At 60.3% G+C, this 21,054-nt stretch overlaps 6 protein-coding genes across 6 annotated transcripts; 3 read left to right on the forward strand and 3 right to left on the reverse strand.

Annotated features, from left to right (window-relative positions):
* Window positions 1-636: 636 nt before the first annotated feature.
* HRG_01843 (AMP-binding enzyme domain-containing protein) lies at window positions 637-2,888 on the forward strand (the record flags this gene model as incomplete). Its single annotated transcript, XM_044860314.1, has 3 exons — window positions 637-1,069; window positions 1,132-2,719; window positions 2,783-2,888. 3 exons carry the CDS (start codon window positions 637-639, stop codon window positions 2,886-2,888), a joined length of 2,127 nt encoding a protein of 708 aa, XP_044723947.1.
* A 1,759-nt stretch (window positions 2,889-4,647) lies between these two features.
* Window positions 4,648-7,859, forward strand: HRG_01844 (WD repeat-containing protein; the record flags this gene model as incomplete). Its single annotated transcript, XM_044860315.1, has 3 exons — window positions 4,648-4,956; window positions 5,008-5,142; window positions 5,205-7,859. The coding sequence occupies 3 exons, from the start codon at window positions 4,648-4,650 to the stop codon at window positions 7,857-7,859; spliced, it is 3,099 nt and encodes a 1,032-aa protein (XP_044723948.1).
* Window positions 7,860-8,114: 255 nt separating this feature from the next.
* Window positions 8,115-11,489, reverse strand: HRG_01845 (e1-E2 ATPase domain-containing protein; the record flags this gene model as incomplete). The annotated part of the gene is made up of 2 exons (XM_044860316.1): window positions 8,115-10,660; window positions 10,754-11,489. The coding sequence occupies 2 exons, from the start codon at window positions 11,487-11,489 to the stop codon at window positions 8,115-8,117; spliced, it is 3,282 nt and encodes a 1,093-aa protein (XP_044723949.1).
* Window positions 11,490-12,099: 610 nt separating this feature from the next.
* Window positions 12,100-13,164, reverse strand: HRG_01846 (mitochondrial carrier protein; the record flags this gene model as incomplete). Its single annotated transcript, XM_044860317.1, has 3 exons — window positions 12,100-12,154; window positions 12,209-12,881; window positions 12,942-13,164. The coding sequence occupies 3 exons, from the start codon at window positions 13,162-13,164 to the stop codon at window positions 12,100-12,102; spliced, it is 951 nt and encodes a 316-aa protein (XP_044723950.1).
* Window positions 13,165-14,190: 1,026 nt separating this feature from the next.
* On the reverse strand, window positions 14,191-15,839 carry HRG_01847 (citrate synthase, peroxisomal; the record flags this gene model as incomplete). The annotated part of the gene is made up of 5 exons (XM_044860318.1): window positions 14,191-14,489; window positions 14,547-15,290; window positions 15,352-15,545; window positions 15,596-15,660; window positions 15,720-15,839. 5 exons carry the CDS (start codon window positions 15,837-15,839, stop codon window positions 14,191-14,193), a joined length of 1,422 nt encoding a protein of 473 aa, XP_044723951.1.
* Window positions 15,840-17,885: 2,046 nt separating this feature from the next.
* HRG_01848 (RNA polymerase II-binding domain-containing protein) lies at window positions 17,886-20,417 on the forward strand (the record flags this gene model as incomplete). The annotated part of the gene is made up of 6 exons (XM_044860319.1): window positions 17,886-18,005; window positions 18,066-18,311; window positions 18,531-18,630; window positions 18,709-19,666; window positions 19,721-19,889; window positions 19,944-20,417. 6 exons carry the CDS (start codon window positions 17,886-17,888, stop codon window positions 20,415-20,417), a joined length of 2,067 nt encoding a protein of 688 aa, XP_044723952.1.
* Window positions 20,418-21,054: the final 637 nt, after the last annotated feature.

Raw genomic sequence — 21,054 nt, forward strand, 5'->3', positions numbered from 1 at the left:
GGCACCGATACGGGGTATCTGCATGGCCGTACGGGGTATTCGCATGTGCTGTGCACTGTACGCGTCGGAGCCATTCCTCTCCTGGACTCACCCGACATTGGCCGCTGGACCTCGGCTAGGGGCCCAGCACATGTACGTACTGTACCGACCGGACTGCACTGTAGCGCGCTGTAGAGTCCACTAAGATGGATGGACGGGCCGCCTGCCGCACATCTATCTCTTGGGCGCTCCATTCCCCTCTTCCTCTTCCTCCTCCTCCTCCTCCTCCTCCTCCTCCTCCTCCTCCTCCTCCTCCGCCGCCGCCGCCTCCTCCTCCTCTCTCTTCTCCCTCGCCATCTGCAGCCGCCTGCTGCTCTGCTAGCATCCTCTCCATCCTCCCTTGCACACCAGCAAGCGTCGCCTGGCCCCGCCTTTCTCGCCATTGATCCCGAGACACCCTGTCCAATCACCGCCGGCCTTTTCGCCTCGCCTTTTCCCCTTCTTCTTCACCCTGCCGCCTCGTTAATCGACTCCCTTGCTCTTGTGCCACCCCGTCTGCTTCTCTGCCTTTGTGCTTGTGACAGCCCTTCCTTTGTGGCTCTGCCGTTCACCCCGCCAATCCCCCCCCCCCAGACAAAGACTCAGATCCGGAACACAATGACGTCCGCATCCGCCAAACTCTCGGCCGCCGATGTCCAGCAGCTCGGCGCGCCTCCTGCCCCGGGCTCGCCCTATGGCCTCCCCGTCCCTGGCTCCGAGCGCCCGGGCCGCTCTGCCGTCTACCGCCATCACCGCTTTCGCGACGCGCCTCTCCTCGCCACGTTGGACCCGGACGTGCGCTCCATGCACCACGTCTTCGAAAGCACCGTCCGCCGCCGCCCCAATAAGCGCTGCCTCGGCTCCCGCCCCTGGGTCCCTTCCACCAAGTCCTGGGGCGATCACTTCGACTGGCTCACCTACGCCGACGTCGCCCAGCGCCGCAAGGACTTTGGCGCCGGCCTCGTCGAGATCCACCACCGCGCCGGCTATCCCAAGGACAAGTACGGCGTCGGCCTCTGGGCCCAGAACCGCCCCGAGTGGCACATCACCGGTACGACCCCCCCTCTCTCTCCCTCCTCCCCCATCTCTGTTTGCCCGCTGACCCTGCTCTAGACCTCGCCCTCGCCTCCCAGTCCCTCTACACCGTCTCTCTCTACGAGACGCTCGGCCCCGACGCCACCGAGTACATCATCAACCACGCAGAGCTGGCTTGCGTCGTCTGCTCCCTGCCTCACGTCCCCGTCCTGCTCAAGCTCGCCCCCCGCCTGCCCACGCTCAAGCTCATCGTCTCGCTCGACCCCCTCGACCATGGCGAGCTCAACACCCACACAAAGGCAGCCGTCCTCAACCAAATGGCCTCGCAGCATGGCCTCCAGGTCTTCTCGATGCAGCAGGTTGAGGAGCTCGGTGCCACCTGCGGCCGGCCCATGCGCCCTGCCGACTGGGACGACATCTCCACCATCAACTACACCTCGGGCACCACCGGCCCCCCCAAGGGCGTCGTCCTCACCCACGGCAACGCCGTCTCTGCCAACTCAAGCTCCCGCCTGAGCTGCAACATCTCTCCCTCCGACGTCCACCTCTCCTACCTACCCCTCGCCCACATCTACGGCCGTCTTGTCGACCAGACCGCTCTAGCCGAGGGCGCCGCGCTCGGCTTCTTCCGAGGCGACATCCTCGGCCTCGTCGACGACATGAAGATTCTCCAGCCCACCGGCTTCATCTCGGTGCCGCGTCTCTTCAACCGCTTCAACTCGGCAATCCGCACCGCCACCCTCGACGCCGACGGCATCCGCGGTGCCCTGTCGAGACACGTCATCAACACCAAAAAGGCCAACATGCGCGCGCCTCCCGGCAAGGCCTCAAACAAGCATCTCCTCTACGACAGGATATGGACGCCCAAGGTCAAGGCCGCCGTTGGCCTCTCTAGGGTCCACAGCATGGTTAGCGGCAGCGCCCAGCTGGACCCGGACGTGCAAGAGTTCCTCCGCGCCGCCTTCGCCGCCACCTTTGTCCAGGGTTGGGGCATGACGGAGACGTACGCCGTCGGCACCCTGCAGTTGAACGACGACTTCTCCCTCGGTAATGTCGGCGCGCCCATGGGCTGCGTCGAAGCCTGCCTCGAGTCGGTCCCCGAGTTCGAGTACTCGGTCGACGACAAGCCCAACCCCCGGGGCGAGCTGCTCGTCCGCGGGCCCAGCATCTTCCGCGAGTACTACAAGAACGACGACGAGACCAAGAAGAGCATGGATCCCGACGGCTGGTTCCACACGGGCGACATTGCCGAGGTGGACAGCATGGGCCGCTTCAAGATCATTGACCGCAAGAAGAACGTCTTGAAGCTGTCGCAGGGCGAATACATTTCCCCCGAGCGCATCGAGAACGTCTACGCCGGCAGCACCAATCTGGTTGCTACGGCCTTTGTCCACGGCGACTCCAAGGAGTCGAGCCTCGTTGCCATCTTCGGCGTCGATCCCGAAAACTTCCCCCCCTTTGCCAGCAAGGTGCTCAACGAGACCGTCCCCGCCGGCGATGCCGAGACGCTTAAGAAGGCGGCCGCGAGTCCCGCAGTCAGGAAGGCCTTTCTCAAGGTCCTCGACGACATTGGCCGTCGGCAAAAGTTCAACAGCTATGAAAAGGTCCGCAACGTGCACCTGGACGTTGACCCGTTTACGATTGAGAATGACCTTCTCACGCCCACGTAAGTCGCCCCTTCGGAATCGGCTGCTATCACGGCCGCATGCTAATCCGTGGTGTTTTGCAGCCTGAAACTCAAGAGGCCTCAGGCCGCAAAGGCCTTCCGCGCCCATATTGACCGCATGTACGAGGAGATGAAGGCGGAGACGCCGGCCCGCGTTGCCAAGCTGTAAAACAGGTTTGGCCGTGTCGGGGGGGTCGCGCGGCGGCTTGTTGCTTTTCACTTGGATTGGTGCTCTCTGTTGCGCGCTGCCCTGGTTGAGTAGTACATATTCCACAGCTATGGGGAAATGGTCCTTGTCATGTATAGAAGTGTTAATACCTCCGACTGGCTTCAAGACAGACTAAATGTACTCGGGGATCCACTCAGCTCTGTCAAGTGAGGATGGGGCGTGTATTGAGCGTTAAGCAAAGCTTATTATGATTGGGCAAGTATTAAGCTAGAGGCGAATTAATCTTGGTTCCCCCTCAGCCCTATCGATAATACTGAGAGGAGGCTTATATACTAGCGGCCTGTCTCTGGAATGGGGAAGACGGCAGTTGACGAAGTGGTTTTGAGAGTGCTGTACTTTAAACCACCATGCCAAAGGGCATAAATGATGCATTCAAGCTTCCAGGTATATTTACAAGAGAAAGTAGACTCAGATTCGTGGAATGCGGCTTTCTAGGTCCTCTAGGAGAAAAGTGAAAAGAGCCCGGAACCCTCTTCGGCCACTGAAAATTTATTAATGATGCACACGTGTATTGTCTTATGTCTAGCCGAGTAAATCGATCGGACAATAGGTGCCTAGGGTCGTTGTTCCTTGATTGAGCTCTGCTAGCCGCGGGTTATAGCAGCTGATGCCCTCCAAGACAACGCATGTCCACGGAAGAGCGTAAGCCCCCGCGACATGACAATGGGAATGAAAAGTAGGAATAACTAAGCTTAATATTAATCCTATTTATTACCTATACCACTTGCTCATTAAACAAACGGATTTCTAATATCTATATCCTAGCTAAGATACTTATTTAGAGAGAAGAAAAGTCTATATTTAATCTCCTTAAAGTAAGAGTATACGCTTATTGCTAATATCTTAGGAGATAAGGCGGGAGCTCTATTATTCTTCTAAGTAAGGCTTAAGGGAGATTCTAAGTTTTTAGGTAATAAATTTATTTATATATAAAGCTAATAAAGTAAGAAAGATAATAATAATACTATATAAAGTAAATATTAAGAGAAGAGTATTATATTAAGTAAAGTTAAGTATTTTTAAATGAGTATTACTATTCGGCTAAGTAGAAATCTCTATTCGACTAAGAGTCTCTTAAAAGTCCCCTCTTTTAACTAGTCGCTTTATATCTTAGTTATTATAGAGAAATCTTAAGTATCTTTAAGTACTCGTCTTATACGTCGCGCTCACCTCGCGCGGGGGATAAACCCCCACAGTAGGGCCCCTCCCTAAGAGGGACCCCTCCCCTACTAGCTCGGGCGCTCGAGTACGCTATTTCGTAGTTAGAGCTATCTTTAGGGGTTTTAAGGATTTTGTGTTAAAGGAATAGTAAAAGGATGGGATTAATAAGGGACATTAAGGCACCCCGTTATTTAGCTAGTATTGGCCGAATAGAGATTTCTACTTAGCCGAATAGTAATACTCTTTAGAAATATATAAACGGCTAAATTCTTAACTTATTTACCCGACGGTATAATAATATTCCGATGCTTACCTAATCTTAACTGACTCCTCGACGCGGCTGGCTAGAGCTAATCTTAAAAACGACCCTCTTCTAATTAATTACTAAATGACCTTACGAGATGCGTATGATGCGGTAAGGAGCCCACCTTTTACCTAAAGACGCGTTTACACGATAGCCTCGTGCTTTGGAAGCCCGCGAGAACCTTTCCAAGGCCGGTGTTGCGTGCACGCCGGAGCTGCGCGTGCCGGCGGCCCCATGAGCACCGCGCTTACCGCCACCCTTCCCAGGGCCGTCATTGACCTCACAGGCGACGCCGCAACGCCTCCTCGTCGAGGCTCGTTGCGACCACCGCCGCCGCCGCAGCAGCAGCAGGGCCAGATCGTCAACGGCGGACGACGGGCTCCGTGCGACGAGCCGCCTGCCAAGCGACGGCGTTCCGAGCATGGGGCCTCTGGCAGGCGAAGTCTCAGGGCCTGCGTCCAGGAGCAGATCCTCCCCCACGTCGTCCAGGCGGTCGAGTGCCTCTCGAGGGAGCAATATCGCGTTGATGATATCGCCGTTCAGGTACGAGTTTTTGCCTCTGATGCTGGGGCGAGTGCTAACGTGGCGCGTTAGACCGTTGCAGCCCTTGCTAGGAGCTCGGCGTTTCGCATTGTCGTCGACGAGGCCCACGCGTCACCACTGCCGCTGCCCCAGGCTCAAGCGGCCATTGCCACGTCCAGTATCATCAACAAGTTGAAAGCGTTGCCGGTAAGGGTTACTCCGCGCTGTCGGGGCAAGGAGAAGAGGTGGCTAATCGTTACCGCGCAAAGCAATACCGGATCCGCCCCCTGAGCTTCATAGGCAGAGAAGCCACACACAAAGCCGCGAGGCCGAAGCCCTTGGTTGCCCAGCCAAACGCGCCTCGCGGCGGGTCGTGCGGCATCCCCAAGCCGCGCGCTCAAAATGCCCTGCAGGCACGCAGGCGTACGCGCGGGCAACCCACAGAGCCTTGGACAGGTGCAAAGTGGTTTCGGCTCGGGACGCGGCCCTATCTGCCCGCCACCGAACGGGACTTGGTTGCCCAGGGGGCCAGGCATCCCATTCGTCCGCCCCATGGCGTCCTCGAGTGGCCATTTGTCTACCATGTGGACTTTACACAAGACGAAATCGGCCAGATCTTCGCCCGCCTATCCGAGTGCCTCCTGGCCGACGTCCCCCGGACCATCGACTTCCTCACGGTGCTCTGCTATGAGCACAACGTGGCCTCTATCGTCGGTGATGCCATCCAGGGTCGAAGTGGTGAGGATCTGCGCAACTTTTGCTCCGACCTGATGGCAGGCCGAGCGGCTGCTCCGGACAAGATCAAAGTGCTATCACTAGATCAGGACCTTCATGAACAGCGGAGGGAGAATCGACGCGTCAGCCGCATCCCGTCGCTGCTCCTGGCGCGGGAGCTCGAGGGCAACGCTCGGTTCGGACGCTCCAGGCGGTTCGAAAACTTCCAGAACGAGTTCAAAAAGGCTGACGAGGATGGCTTGGCTGTCATTGCCGAGTTCACAAACTGCGCTGGCGATCTCTCCGCCATGTCGTGGGTCCCTGACGGCAACATACTGTGCGGCACCACGGCCCATTCTGACTCGCATAACCAACAGTACAACAAGCTGGGCAACCTGCTGCTCTGCTCGACGTCGCGCGGCACGCTTCGCGCCTTTGCCGACCACCGCATCCCGCGGCCGTTGGTTGAAAGCGGGGAGAACTCGACCGAGGCCATGCGCCGCAGCCAGGACCCGTGGCTCTACACGTCGGTCGTCTCCTCCGACTACGACGAGGTACACGGACGGGCCTTTACCTCCGGCTTCGACAGGACGGTCAAAGTGTGGGCCATTTCACAGGATGGCGACTCCATGGAGGCGATGGCCACCTGGCACCACGGCGGCAACGTCAACTTTGTGGCGGCCGCCAAGGATGGCTCCGGGCGCGTCGCCTCGGCGGCCGATGTCCCGTCCGAAGCGGTCCGCGTCTACACGGTCCGCGCAGATGACGTGGGCCAGAGCCCCTATCAAGCCATCTCGTGCTCGCGGACAGACGCCGCTGGATCGGTCAAGTGGGCGTACTTCCCGGCCACGATGCAGTGGGGGCGCGCGCCTGGGACCACTCACTTCCTCATCGTCGGCTACTCGCCGCGGAGCCTCACCAACGACGACCAAGACATTCCCGAGGACAAGAGAAACTCGGGGGAAATTATGCTGTGGGATGCCGCTCGGGGCTGCCGGAGATCCGTCATGACGGCCACGACGGCCAACGTCTTCGAGGTGGCATGGCACCCGACGCTGCAGCGCTTCATCGTCGCCACGTCTCCCTCCGGGCTCAGCGTGGAGCACGGCGTCTGCACCCAGATCCACCTCTTCCAGCTCGACCGCGAGCGGCAGGACGGCGCCTACCACGAGTTCCAGAAGCTCGACTGCCCCGCGGCCGACATCAACGAGCTCACCTTAGTGCCCAACTCGCTGCGCCACGCCTACGTCACGGCGGCATGCACCGACGGCAACGTCTACGTCTGGGACACGGCCCAGGGAGACGATCCCATCCACATACTCAAGCACGGCTACCCCCTCGACGACTTTTCGTACGACCGCGAGAAGGAGGACACGGGCGTCAAGTTTACCGCCTGGGGCTCGACGCTCGACCGGCTGTATACGGGCTCCAGCGACGGCGTCGTCAAGGTGTGGAACGTGCGGAACCGGCACAACCCCTTTGTGCGGCACCTGCTCGAGGCGCCGGGGCCAATCTCCATCGGCGCCTTTTCGCCAGACCATTCCAAGCTGGCCATTGGCGATGCCACCGGGCGTCTGTTCCTGCTCTCGGTCGACAAGCGCGACGAGCACGAGGCGCACTTTGTGACGCTGCCCGGGTCTAATCGTCGGGTTCGACGTCCGACGCCGTTTATCCCGCACCCGGAACCGCCGCCGCCCCAAACGAAGAGCAACGACCCGGATGATATGCAGGTGGACGGCGAGGACGACGACGTGGACGACGACGAGGCGGCGGAACACTCCATTGCCGTGTACACTCGCCAGGCCTACCTCGACTCGGGCCAGCTCGTTCTTCACCCCAACCCCGTCGTCGGCGCCGTCCAAGGGCCCGAGTACGCGTCGACGGGCCTCTTCCGACCCGACGCGCACCTCGACGAGGACCCCGCGCGCCCGCTCCTGACCGAGTTCCAGCGGCTCCAGCGCCAGAGCCTGGACGCCAGCCACGGGAAGCGTCGCCGCTCGGAAAGGCGCCTCAAGAACCCCCCCCCTCTTGCCGCCGACGCCGACGAGGCGCAGCACGCGGCCAACTGCGCGCTGGACTTCGAGGGCCTGCGGTGGGACTTTGCCGACTTGTGGGAGCTGCTGGGGGACGGGGCCGTCATGTCCGACGATGGCGAGGATTGGGGGTTTGCGTACGAGGATGGGCCTGCGGGCGAGAGTGAGGGCGAGTGAGGGAGGGGCCGTGACTACTTTGCTGCAATGTACGACTTGGACGACTTCGTCTACTACCTCATCTTTCAAGCCTGATTTTTTTGGTCACCATAGCGATAGATATTGAAGGTGATTTCAAATAAAACAGCAGAGCAAGCCTCCTCACACACACACAAAGTCCGGCGATATCCCAACATCCTCCTCTCTTTCCTTCCCCTCTGTATCTGCCAGCCCAGCAGAACATATATGCGCCTCCCCCCCTCCCCTTCCTTCCTTTTAGACAGTCCGAGTCCTAGGCCAGCGCAGCAGCACCGCGGCCGCAACGACGGGCAAGACGCTGACGAGCTCGCCGAGCCCCGCGTACTGCGGCGGGACACGGGCGCGGACGAGGGCGCCGGCGGCGAGGAGCACGGCGAGGGCGTTGTAGACGAAGCTCCAGGCAAAGTTGAAGCGGATGCGGGCGACGGCGCGGCGGCTGAGGCCCATGGCGGCGACGAGGCCGCGCAGCGGGTCGCGGCGCAGCAGCAGCACGTCGGCGGCGCACTGCGCCACGTCGCTGCCGCCGCCCCGGTTGACGTGCACGCCGACGGTGGCCTGGGCGAGGGCGACGGCGTCGTTGGTGCCGTCGCCGCAGAAGACGACGACGCGCCGCTGCCTCGTCTTGGGGGGCGAGTCGGCGCTGTCGTCCAGGAGGGCCTTGACGTAGACTTGCTTGTCGCCGGGGGAGCTGCGCGCGCGAACGCGTTCGGCGGGGATGCCGAGCTTCGTCGCCACGCGCTGCACGGCGCCGTCGTCGTCGCCGGAAACCAGATGGACCGCGATGCCGCGGCTCTGCAGCGTCTCGACTGCCTCGGCGGCATCGGCGCGGAGCGAGTCCTCGAGGCCGTAGATGGCGGCCAGGTCGCTGTCGATGGTAAAGCAGAACACGGTGTAGCCTTGCGCCAGCATCTGCCCGACGGCGGCGTGTGAGGACACACCGACCCATCGCGAGTTGCCGGCACGGAGCGTCTGTCCGCCCACTTTGGCCTCCAGGCCTCGCCCCGCAAGGCTCTTGACCTCGGGCGAGGAAGGCGCCACGACCCCCTTGCTCCTCAGGTGGCCAGCCACGGCCTCGGAGACTGGGTGCCTGCTGTGGGCAACCAAGCCCAGGAGGAGAGGCAGCGAGGCCTGGTCGTCCCCTGGGTGGTGCTCGGCTGTCACACTGAGCTTGCCTTGCGTCAGTGTCCCCGTCTTGTCGAAGATGACGTGGGATGCCTTGTAGGTGAGTTCGATGGCCTCGGCCGCCTTGAAGATGATGCCTCGTTCTGCGGCTATTCCGCTCGCAATGACCACGACCATCGGCACGGCGAGCCCAATGGCACAGGGGCAGGAGACGATGAGGACCGTGATGGCGTAGGTAATCGCTTGGATGGTCGCCTCGGAGCCCGTCTTTCCACCGCTGGTGACTCCAATCGAGACCCAGGTGACAAACGTGACGATGGCTAGGGCCACGACGACCGGCACGAACAAGGACGCCACCTGATCAGCGAGTTGTTGCATCCTGGGCTTGGAAAGCTTGGCCTCGTCGACCATGGCAGCGATGGTGTCGATGGTGTTGTCGCCAGGGAGGCGAGTGGCGCGGATAACCAGCATCCCGGAGCCGTTGATGGTCCCGGCAATGACGGGCGACTTGGCATGCTTCTCGACAGGACGGTGTTCCCCTGTAATCAACGACTCATCGACTTCAGACGATCCCGTGACAACGGTCCCGTCCGTCGGGATCCGCGAATCGGGAAGGACCTTGAACAGGTCGCCAAACTGAAGGAGTCTCGCGTCAATTTGGCGCTCGCCCGCGGTGTCGGCATCGTTGATGAGGAGGGCGCTCTGGGCCTGGAGGGAGCGGATGGAAATGGACTCAACCGCCTTCTGGCGGGCGAGTGCTGCGATATACCGCCCGACCATGATGAGGGTAACGAGGAGAGTGCTCGTCTCGAAAAACTGGCCCGTGGAAAGCGGTTTGCCTGCGACGAGGTAGCCGAAGGAGACGACGGAGAAGATATAGGCCGCACTTGTGCTCAGCACAATGAGCAGGTCCATCTCAACCACCCTGGAAAATACCAGGGCCTTGAGCGCCTTCGGATAAAAGGGCCCCGCGACAAAGACTTGAACACCGGTGGCCAGGGCTAGTGATGCCGAGCTATAGGCGATTTCCCGCTCAGGCAGCGGGGCCCACGCCATGACCAGGACTGGGACGGTGAGAAGGGACGAGAGGATTGTCATGGAGCCGACGTGGCGAACATGCTTGCTTCCAGCCTCGAGCGAAGGGTCGCCGTGGACCGGAGCAAGGCTCACGCCCTGGTCCCAGGGGGCCGTGAGGAGCTGTCGAGCCCCAATGACGGCTGGGTCAAAGGTGACCCTTACAATGTTCTTGTCGACCCGGGATATGTCAATGACGCCCTCGGGCCAGGCCTGGTTGATGAAGCTTGATGCATCTCCAGCCACGAGCATGTCCAGGCTCGATCCACGAGTGGCGATTCTCTCGCACTTGAACTCAGTGGTTCGTTCAAGATGCTTCACGACGTCGTTGGCAGTGACGAAGCAGAGGTCAACATCAAACTCGGCCCGTGAGAGAACCAAGCTCGTTTTCAGGTTTCTGACGCCACTCACGGTTGCAAGCGTTCGGTTGAGCTTCGTCTCGCAGCCGGTGCATGTCATGCCCGAGATGCAGAGGACGACGTGCTCCTCGCCGATGGCCTGATTCTCAGGATCCCCCGTGGCGGATCTTGGCCTCGTATCCTTTTGCTGGATCGTCGCTGACTTGCCGGTTTTGCACAGAGAGGTGGCTGTGACATTGAAGGGTGCTTTCTCGGCAGCGCAGCAGGAATCAGCACAGCCGACACTCCCATGCACGGCCTTGGTCGTCTCGCAGCAGGAACCTCCCGTGCAGGCCGCAGAGGCAGATTCTCGGTCTCCACACAAGCCGGCGCCTTTGCGGGCCCGGACTCGACTCGTCCCAGCTCTGCCGCTGGCACAGCACGAATCCTCCGACGAGCGCGCCAGGGACCGAGTAGAGGACCTTTGGGAGGCCGACCTCGCCTCTCCCGAGGGGCGCTTTCGGGCCTCGCAGCACGAGTCCTGTCCAAGGGCCAGGAGGGCACGGCAGATACAGCCCAAGGCCTCGAGCGTGGCACCGTAGCGCTCCCGCGTAGACTTTCGGTGGCCATCGCATGCAGTTTCCGAGCAGGTCGCCCTTGGCTGAAGGCAAGACTCTATACAAGCAATTGTTAGCCCGTGGGGGCTCGAGGGATACGAGCGGTCAAACTTGCCCTTGTCTTCCTTGTCAACGCAGCTGGTAGTGAGACGTGTCTTGCACTCTCGAAGTGCCAGGCGTTCGAGGCACGAGTCGTCACAGCAGGGAGACGACTTGCCACGGCAGCAATCCGGCGCATCAGAGTCGGTCTTGAATGAAACCTTGGTGGGCGAATCATCGCAGCAGCCGTCGGCAGGCTTTGCATCGGGCACCCGGCCGCATTGGTTTTCGCCGTCGGTGCCTTGGCAGCAGCCGTCGGTCTCGTCGTCGGCATGGTCTCGAGACTTGGTGCCGCCGCAGCAATCCTCCCCATCAGCCTCATCCTGGTCGTCGACTCCGCGGGTGCTGGGTCCATCGTCCATCCTGTTGGCTGGCCATCCATTCGTCGCTGACTCCCGAGGAGGCGTGGGTGGTCCACAGCAAGAAAGTGCCATGATGATTGAAAACCCCGTAACAAATCCTTTGCTCTCTTGTATTCTGTAGAGTGCAGACAAGAGACGCAGGACTGCTGCGGGAGGAGAGGGTTGGCTCGTTTCGAACCCGCCTTGGCTCCGAATGAGGTAAGCCGGAAAAGGCACTCACGATGCCAGCTGAGGGGAAACAGTTGGACCAACCAAAAAGCAAGTCCACATCGGCCACTCTGGCTAGAATCGTCACGCTGTCGCTTTCTTTTGGCCAGTCGGAATACTCGCCTTATTGCCTAGGCCCAGACACTGAACACTGCACTGGACAAGACTTGCAACTCCGTCTATATTTGTTGCTCCATAGCGCACGACGAGCCCGTCTGGTCACGCTGACAGCATCCCCAGACAGCAATCCGAGCCCCACGACCCTGGGTCTCCTAGTCACCCAGGTGAACTGCAAGTACGCCGCGTCCAGACCCAAGCCCGCCTGTCCCCCATCCAATAGGAACATCACATCATATAGCACAACAGCAGATTCGCCCGTGCCCGTAGCCATGAAAAACGCCGCCTAATGCTTCGCCGTGACGGTCTCGCCGGTCAAGTTTTCAACATACGTTTTCGCCCTGCGCGACTTGTCAGTGGATTGCCGATGCTTGGGAAGCAGAGGAGGGACCAACATGTCACCAATTGCCACCATGCAAATGGTTTGCCAGACACCGAGGCCGATTCGCGGCGCCACGCCGCGGTAAAGGCCCCTCACGCCGTTGTTGGAGTAGATGTACTTGAAAGTGTTGCCGACCGTCATCTTCTTGGGTCGGTTGGGATCCTCTTTCTTGCTCTGCATCTCGACGCGAATGACCTCAATGGGCTGGTTCCAGGCGCTGAGACCACCTCCGAGGCCGCTGGCCAGGATCTTCTCCCAGGCCGACAGCTTCTCGTTCTTGCTCTTGCCCGTGGCACTGCGGATCCAGCCCTCGGCCAGGCGGCTGAGACCGAAGCGGCTGCCCCAGTTGGTCATCTGGCGGATGGCGACGGCATTGACACCCTTGTTGATGCCGCGGATGCCCTCCTTGCGGTAAATGTCCATGAAGGTGTGAAAGGTCGACGTCGGCTGAACACCGGCGGCAGCCATCTTGTGCTTTGTGATCTCAACCGTCTTCATGCAGGTGCAGAAGCCCATGGTGGCATAGGCCTGCGCGACACCGCCGGTGATGCCGCCAAGGATGCCGCCGCCAAACTCCGAGGCGCCTGCCGCCCGAGCATAGTATTCGGCCTCGGACGCGACGAAGAGGAGGACAGCGCCCTTGGTCGAGGCTTCGATCCAAGCCCAAGGGATGAGGCCCTGGTAGACTGCGAGGATTGCGCACGTCAGCATGCGGCGCGACAAGAGGACCAAGCGGTACAACTTACAGCCGAGGACTCCGCCTCGAGACCAGATGCGTCCCAAAGCCGTGCCAAAGCCATCACCGCGGTGAGCGGCCATGGTGGTCTTGACAACCTCAAGGGGCTGGCCGAGGGTGGTGACCTCGAACATGTTGAGGCCGGCGCCGAGTAGCAAGTTGGAGAACTTAATGGGCTTCTTCTCCAGCTTCTGGTCCCCCACGGGGCCGGGAAGGGTGGCGGTCGCGACCATGGCTTTGGAATTACTGCAAGCGGGGGGGCCCTGACCAAGGGAAAAGGATGCTTCTTCGCGGGGAAAAGGGGGTTTGCTGAGTGAGAAAGAAGGCAGGAGACGACGTTCGGCGAAGGACGGTGACAACAGTCAAGGGCTTTTTGGCTGAGTCAGGCGGAGGCGTTCCTGATCACCAGCGGGGAATTGGGAAGCCGGGGGAGATGGGGAAAGCTCACCAGGACAGGGAGGGATGACGGGTTGGCGCCGGATGCTTTTCCAATGTCAACTGGCCGAGGCTGTTCGTCCGTATGTGTCCGGAGCAAGAGGCTCGAAGGGGTGCGAGAGAGCCGGTCGCGTCGCACGTGCCCACTCGAGGGGAGCTGCGCTGCGCGAGGTACGTACCTTTTTGGGTGATAAGGCCAAGTGCCCTGCTGAACAGGTACGTACTACTGTAGTGACAGGGGGGGAGCTGTTGCTTGCTTCGTGCCCCTGTAAGGTACAGAGTGCAGTACCTGAAGATACTTGATTCAGCTGCCAGCCAAGGTGCCTTGCATTGTAGCAAAGGTTCTGATGTCTTGATGTTGGCTCGGCCCGAACAGAGTACTCTATACCTGGCTGTCATGCTTGACATGCCGGGGTGTCCTCAGAGAGCAAGGTCCAAGATACATCGACATTGGCGGGTGGGCCCGTCCGCAAATAAGGCAGGGGATCAAAAGGCTGGCTGGGGCTCTCAACAGCTGCTTGTTGAGGAGCGACCCACGGCAGGCCAGAAGACTCTCGACGTGCCTGGAGGCACGAGCAGTCAATTCCGCACATGGAAATTCCGAGTCTATTACCTCTTCCTGGGGAGACCAGTTCCCAAGCATATTGTACTGTACATGTCCAGCGCCAGCCGGTTTTGCGGCCGCCACAGACTGTCTATTCCCAAGCCGGCTCCCCCCCAGTGCACGCAAGCCTTGTTGTACACGGCCCAAGGAGCCACGGCATGCCTCTCTACATGTGCTCGCATGCGGTCGTCTGAGCCACCCTCGTCGTTTGCTCTTCCTTCTACGCCTTCTTGCTCAACTCGATCCACTTGTCGGTGGAGAAGGACTTGGGCCGCTCAATCGGCGCTCCAAAGGCACGGTCCAGGATCAGCTGGGGAAGCACGCCGATAGCGCGAGAGACACCGAACAGCACCGTGTAGTAGCTGGCCTCCTTCAGGCCGTAGTACTGCAGCAGGACGCCCGAGTGAGCATCGACGTTGGGGTACGGGTTCTTGGTCTTGCCGTGCTCAGTCAGGACGCCAGGGGCAATCTTGTAGACCTGGCTGACGAGCTTGAACATGGGGTCGTTGGGCATCTTGTCTGCTCGCTTTGTTAGCGACACCCTTTTTCCTCACGTCATGGGGGAGCTAGACGCACCAAGAGCAAACTGGCGCTGGGCCATGTAGCGGGGGTCCGTCTTTCGGAGGACAGCATGGCCGTAGCCGGGAACGACTCGCCCGGCGTTGAGCGTCGACCACAGGTAGTCGGTGATGGCCTTGTCACTGAGGTCGTCGCCAACAGACTTCTTCATTTCAGTAAGCCAGTTGAGCACCTCTTGGTTGGCCAGGCCGTGCAGGGGACCGGCCAGGCCGTTGAGCCCAGCGGCCAGAGACAGGAAGGGCGAGCTGAGGGCGCTGCCGACGAGGTGGGTGGTGTGGGCGCTGACATTGCCGCCCTCGTGGTCGGTGTGGATGGTCAGGTACAAGCGCAAGAGCTCGACGAAATCCGTGTCCTTGCCGAAGCCAAGCTGATTGGCCAAGTTGAACGAGTAGTCCTTATCTTTTTGGATGGGGGCCACCTTGCCGCCCTTGAAGACGTTTTGGTAGATGCGCGAGGCAATGTTGGGCAGCTTGGCAATGAGATCCATCGAGTCCTCGAACGTGTAGCCCCAATAGTCCTTCTTGTTGATGCCCTTGGCGTAGGCCTTCGAAAAGGACGACGTGTGCTCGAGAGCGGTGACGGCCAGGGAGAACTGCGCCATGGGGTGGAGGTCGGTCGGGCAGTGGTCGATGAGTTCCTCGACAAACTTGGGAATGTCGGAGCGGGCAGCCCACTCGGCGGACAGATCGCGGACCTGCTGCTCGGTCGGCACCTCACCGGTGAGGAGCAGCCAGAAGAGGCCTGCAAAGAGCAAAGTAATTAGTCGGCGCACAGCCACGGTGTCTTGCGAGCCAGCCCTCACCTTCTGGCAGAGGCTCCTTGCCGCCGGGAGCCTTGGGCAGAAGCTCCTGGCACTCGGGGATCGTCTTGCCGCGGAATCGGATGCCCTCCTCGGCGTCGAGAACGGATCCCTCCCAGACAAGGCACTTGATGCCACGGGCACCGCCGTAGACCTGGTCGAGCGTCACCTTGTCGACGACCTTGGAGCCATGCTCTCTGCAAAAAGAGTCAGCAAGGGGAGCTTGGATGCTGGACGGGCCACCAACTTCCGGAGGGCCTTGATCTGCTCAATCTTCTCGGGCAGGATCTCGGCGAAGCGCTCCTTGAGGGTCTGGGAGGCACGTCAGCAAACGGGCAACGCACGGCCGGAGGCGCTTTGCGCGTGCTCACCTGGGTCTTGGCCGAGTAGCATCGCACGGCGGTGTTGAAGGCGGCGGACCGGCCATTGAGGGCCGGAGACCTGAGCAAGGCCCGCAGGGCCGAGTTGCTTAGTCGCGCGACGGGAGCCATTGCGAGACTGGCGGTGCCTGTGGATGGTAGAGGAGCAAATGTGGGCAGAGGACTGCGAGTGAATAGATGGTGGGAAGATTAGGGAGAGTGGAAGAGTCGGAGGGCTGGAAGGGGGGAAAAGTATCTGCTGGGGTTGCCGGGTGCGCCGAAGGGCAGTGGACGTACCGTCTGGTCTCGGGGAGGGAGAAAAATTAGCTGGAGGTGCCGGTCGATCTTGATGCTGGACCTCGGAGGCAGCGTGGGCCCTGCAGGTGGCAGACTGCAAGGTACCAGCTACCTTGCTTTGGCCGGCGACGTCGGAGCGTGCGTGTACAGGGTACGCGGATACCCGACGCCTGTTCCGGACGGAAAGCTGTGTTTCTGCTATCCGTGCCTCTGCCTAGGTACAGGTGACATGGAGGATGATGGCGGTCGCAGTCCTGCAGGGATCCTTGTCCAGGCTCTCCCCAAGGCGCCCCCGTCACGGCCAGCTGTTGTTGGCGGGAGACATGTACTGTACACCATCAAGAGCCTCATGCTCCAGCAAGGGTATCGGCCTGCGGAATGCGAACCCAGCTTGCCCTAACACCTCCGTGTATCCGCCGCAAGCGAGAGGGCCCCCATCCAGCCAATGACGGGGCAGACATTCACAGCGTTACCGATCTCGGATTCCTCTGGAAATTACTGAGCTGCTTGGTGCAAACGACAAGATCTGATAAGCTGCGGCCATTTATCACCTGGCTGTTGGCTGTTGCAGGCACAACGCCTCATGTAGGGCACTCTGCTTCGTACTACGTTCTGTGCCACGATGGGGACGACTGCGGACTGTAAATGTCGTGAAATACGGCCGAGCTCCGGGTGAGGTGGACTGTCTTGGAACAAAGGACGCACGGTAGACGCTTGTCTAGCACGTCCAGCTGGCATTAGGACCTCTGCACATTCTGTTCCATGGGGGGGCCCAACACAGAGCTGCATCTCGTTGGCAGTGGATACCTGGATGGCTGTGCAAGGATTCCCAGGAACAACGCTGCCTTCCATGATGTTTGTTCTCACCGTACTGGACGGATGGACGCCCCCTTTCGGATACCTACTTATACGGTGCTCACGCGCAATAGCTCCGCCGGCCATCGGACTGTCGTCGCGCAGCGCCCACACCGCCAGGGTTTTTCGTTGAGGCTTTTTTTTCTTTCGAGAAGAAGCTTTGCCCCAGAGTTCAGAAAAGAGCGATGCTCGCGAGATGCGGGCACGCTCGCGGCAAGCCAAAGTTTCGTGACTGATAATAATAATACGTGGTTGTTTCTGCTGCTAAGTCGGGCAGTGCTTACTAAGGTTGCCCACGAGACCACACCTCAGGCACTAATGGCAGCCTGAGGCAACAAAGCTTCTCGCGTCACGCTTTTCACTGGCCCCAGCCAGAGCCAACGCTACCCACCACCCCCAGCAACCTCCTTTTTCCACCGCACTTTTCCGCCTCGCGGTTGTTGTCCATTTCTCTCCTCGCCCACCTCCCTCTTCCATCCTCTCGACTCATCATTTCATCGACAACGCATCGCCTCGCGCTTCACCAAGGCCCCAGCTCGTATCCTCCTCCACGCTCATCTCGACGTGGCGTGTTCGTGCCGACGGGCAAACTCATAGACTCGCCCACTCCAAGCATCGTCAGCTGCCAAGGCTGCAGCACTCGGGTGACATCGTCGCGCCCGACGCCACAGTAAAAGCCCTCGCGACAGAACACATATTTAGCCACCACACGTACCTGCTCTCCCGAGCCTGGGCCATTTCGTACATCTCGCCACGACGCGCGACGCTTGCCCCTGGTGAAGAGCCACGGCCCCGTAAAAGCCCGTGTTTGCCACGGCTTGGGTCTTAGCCGGCTGTCGTTGGCGGCGTCTAGAAATCAGCCCGTTTGCTATCATTGAGGCTTTGATCTCTTGGAAGGCATCATCTCGGGCGACGAAACCTTGCCGCTTGAGCAAGGGGGCAAAAGAGAAATCAGCAACAGTTGCTGCGTTTGCCAAGTGCTAGCCGCGACCTTTTGATTTGCCCGCTCGTGTTGCCTCGGGCACCATGGCAACTGCAGTAGCAGACCTCGAGGCAGGCCTCCAGGCCATGCTCAACTTGAAACCTCCTGGGGTGTCGGGATCCCGTATCACTAGCCTGACGTCGCTGTGCGTCTCCAACATTCAGGTACGCATCGCCTCGGTCGACGATGCCCTCGTGCAAAGCGCTGATCATGACTCGATGCAGTCCGAATCCGTCCTCCTCCAAAAGATCTACACGCACTTCAAAAAGGCGCCCGGGACGCACAAGTTGGGGGTTCTCTACGTAGTGGACTCTGTGACCCGCAAGTGGCTCGAGCAAGCAAAGGCCCAAGGACAGCCAGTAAACAGCTCTGCGCAAGACGGCACGTATGCCGCTGGAGTACACCGAGTGACGGAACTCATGCCCGTGTTGATGAATGACATTCTTCAGTCCGCTCCCGACGAGCAAAAGGTACGCTCTTTTTTACATCCCATGATTGATTCCCAGGACCTCTGCCTCGTAGCAGTCACCTCGCGACCAAGCATCGTGGCCCGAAGGCTTGTGTCTCGGGCCTAGTCATGTCTGGGTCCGCCTTGCAATCGAGACATGGCACGTCTGCGCCCGCCATTCCGTTGCGCTCGCCATTGATGTTTGCGCAAGCCCGCAACTTACCGTTTGTCTGTCGTGTAGGAAAAGATCAAGAAGCTCCTCGACATCTGGGACAAGGGCCAGACCTTCCCGGCGCCTATGCTCGAATCCTATCGCCAAAAGCTGAATGCTGCTCCGCCGAGTACGTTGTCTTGGTCGAAGCCCATGCCCCGTCCCGTTTGCGAGGCAACCCGTTGGCTAACCTGGTTTGCTGTCGCAGATGCCTCGACGACTCCTCCCGGGAGCCCTCCCGCGGGAGCCCTCGCCTCGCTGCAGAATAAACACCCAGCCTCGACCGCGCCGGCGCCTCCCAACGGCTCCTCCATCCTGGAGGCGCTGGCCAATATGGCTCGCCAAAACACCGCGGCGAACCCTGGCAAGCCCGGGCCCCCGGCTGCCACAGCGTCCTATGCCGGAATGCCTCAGGCGGCCCCATCGTCGATGCCACAGCAGCAGCATCAGCAGCCGCCCTCGCACGCCCTGGCCGCGCCGCCATCGTATCCTCCCGCAGCGCAGTCTGTCCATGGCTCGTCGATGCCCTTTTCCCTGCCTCCGATGCCCGGCCAGGGTGCTCAGCCGCCCGCGATGCCCGCTGCGGCCACCAATCCATATGCTGCCCCGGCGCCCGCTCCAGGCCCTGGCGGTGTCGGCCTCGACTCCATCACACAGCAGCAGATCGTATTGATCAAAGCCCTCGCAGACCAGGGGGTGCCGTTTGACAAAATCCCGGCCTTGATCCAGAGCATGACTGGTGCCAGCAGTGCGAGCCTCCAGACGGCGTTCCAGCCTCCCGTGCCCGCGGCCCAAGGCTCGTATCCCACCGGTCAACAGCCGTGGGGCGCCGACAACGCTCGCGAACGCGGCTTCCAGGATGGCAACCGGTCTCCCAGCAGGTATCTTGGACGTTCCCGGTCCCGTTCTCCTGACCATGGCTGGGCCGCACACGGTTCTCCCCGTGGCGGGCACGACAGACTCGACTACGGCCAGCACGAAGAGCGGGAGCGCAATGGCCGCAGAGGCAACGGCTATCGCCAGCGGAGCCCCCAGGCGCGACGGGGTCGTAGCTCAACCCCGTCCTCGGAGCTTCCCAAGGTTGAGAGATGGATAGAATTCGATCCGAACATGCCGGCAGGCCACATCAAGGTCCTGAGCCGAACCCTGTTCGTGGGAGGAGTGACGTGAGTTGCCGATTTGCCTCGCATGCCCCTGACAGTTTGCTGACAACGGTCCAGTTGCACTGAGGCCGATTTACGCAACATCTTTGTTCGTTTCGGTACTGTACAGACTTGCATCGTCAACAAGGAGAAACGGCATGCCTTTGTCAAGATGCTCACCAGGAAAGACGCAATTAATGCCAAGGACAGCACCGAGGACACCAGGAACCTCGAGCTGCCTCTACGAGTAGGTTGAATTGGTCACGCTAAGCGCGGCCGACGGCTGACAAGGTCATGACAGACACGCTGGGGCGTTGGCTTTGGCCCAAGAGACTGCAGCGACTACGCGACGGGCATCAGTGTCATCCCCATCCACAAGCTGACCGAGGCCGACCGCAAGTGGATGTTGACTGCGCCCTACGGCGGAAGCGGAGGACGGCCCATTGAGAGCGGCATGTGTGTCGAGGAGCCCGACATTGAGATTGGCGCGGGAGTATCGTCCAAGGCCATCAGCCGACGAATGCAGACGGACAAGGGCGGCAGCAACGGGCCCAAGTCCACGCGAGGTCGCGACGAGGATCCGGGACGCGGACGCCGCGGCCGGGACTCAGGAGGCAACCACGGGCGTCGGGGCGACAACGGCGACAACGGCGCGAGCGGCCAACAGCCGCCAATGCCCGGATTCCCCTTTGGTATGGGCAGCCTCCCCAACGGGATTCCCAACTTCCCCGCCGGATTCTCGTATCCGGATTCTGGAGCGGGAAGCGGGATGTAGCCGCGGACAGGCATGATGGATGATACCCCGGCGTCGGTCGAGACGTCGTTCTTCTTCTTCTTCTTCTTCTTCTTCTTGCTCTTTTTCTGTTGTGCTTTTCCCTCCATCTCCTTGCGGCAGGCTTTGGGCAAAATTGGGGCGTCAACGAGGGCATAGCCGGAGGGCGTCCAGTTTATACTTGCCAGTCGGGGTCTTTTCCCCGTTCGGCCAAGGGATGTACAGTAGCTGACAGGAGGCATGGGTCACTCGGGACGGAGGGCGACTGGGCGTTGCACAGGATAGTTCCCGCGTGTGGATATACAGAGCATATCGAGGCCCTTTTTGCTGTCATCGTTGCGAAGTCGTTGGACCACGATATTGGTCAGTTTGACTTTCTCCCTGGACGTGGAATTCGGCGGTCGAGGCCACGTGTGCAGCTTTGTATTGTACATACATCGTACAGTAGCCTACAGATGTCGGGTTTCTACCAAGGGGTGCGTGGCCAATGAGGTCGTGGACCAGGTGCTGCAACTCGCACATGCATAACTACATGAAGAGCCGCAAGCATCATGGGACAAGACGAGCTGCCTACCCTGTATCCCTCGGGTTCGACTGTTGGTATGTACTGTACAACATGGACAATGTTGTTGGGAGATGA

Source organism: Hirsutella rhossiliensis (genome assembly GCF_020360975.1).
Source record: "Hirsutella rhossiliensis strain HR02 chromosome Unknown scaffold00002, whole genome shotgun sequence".
In the NCBI taxonomy this organism is placed as follows: Eukaryota; Fungi; Ascomycota; class Sordariomycetes; order Hypocreales; family Ophiocordycipitaceae; genus Hirsutella; species Hirsutella rhossiliensis.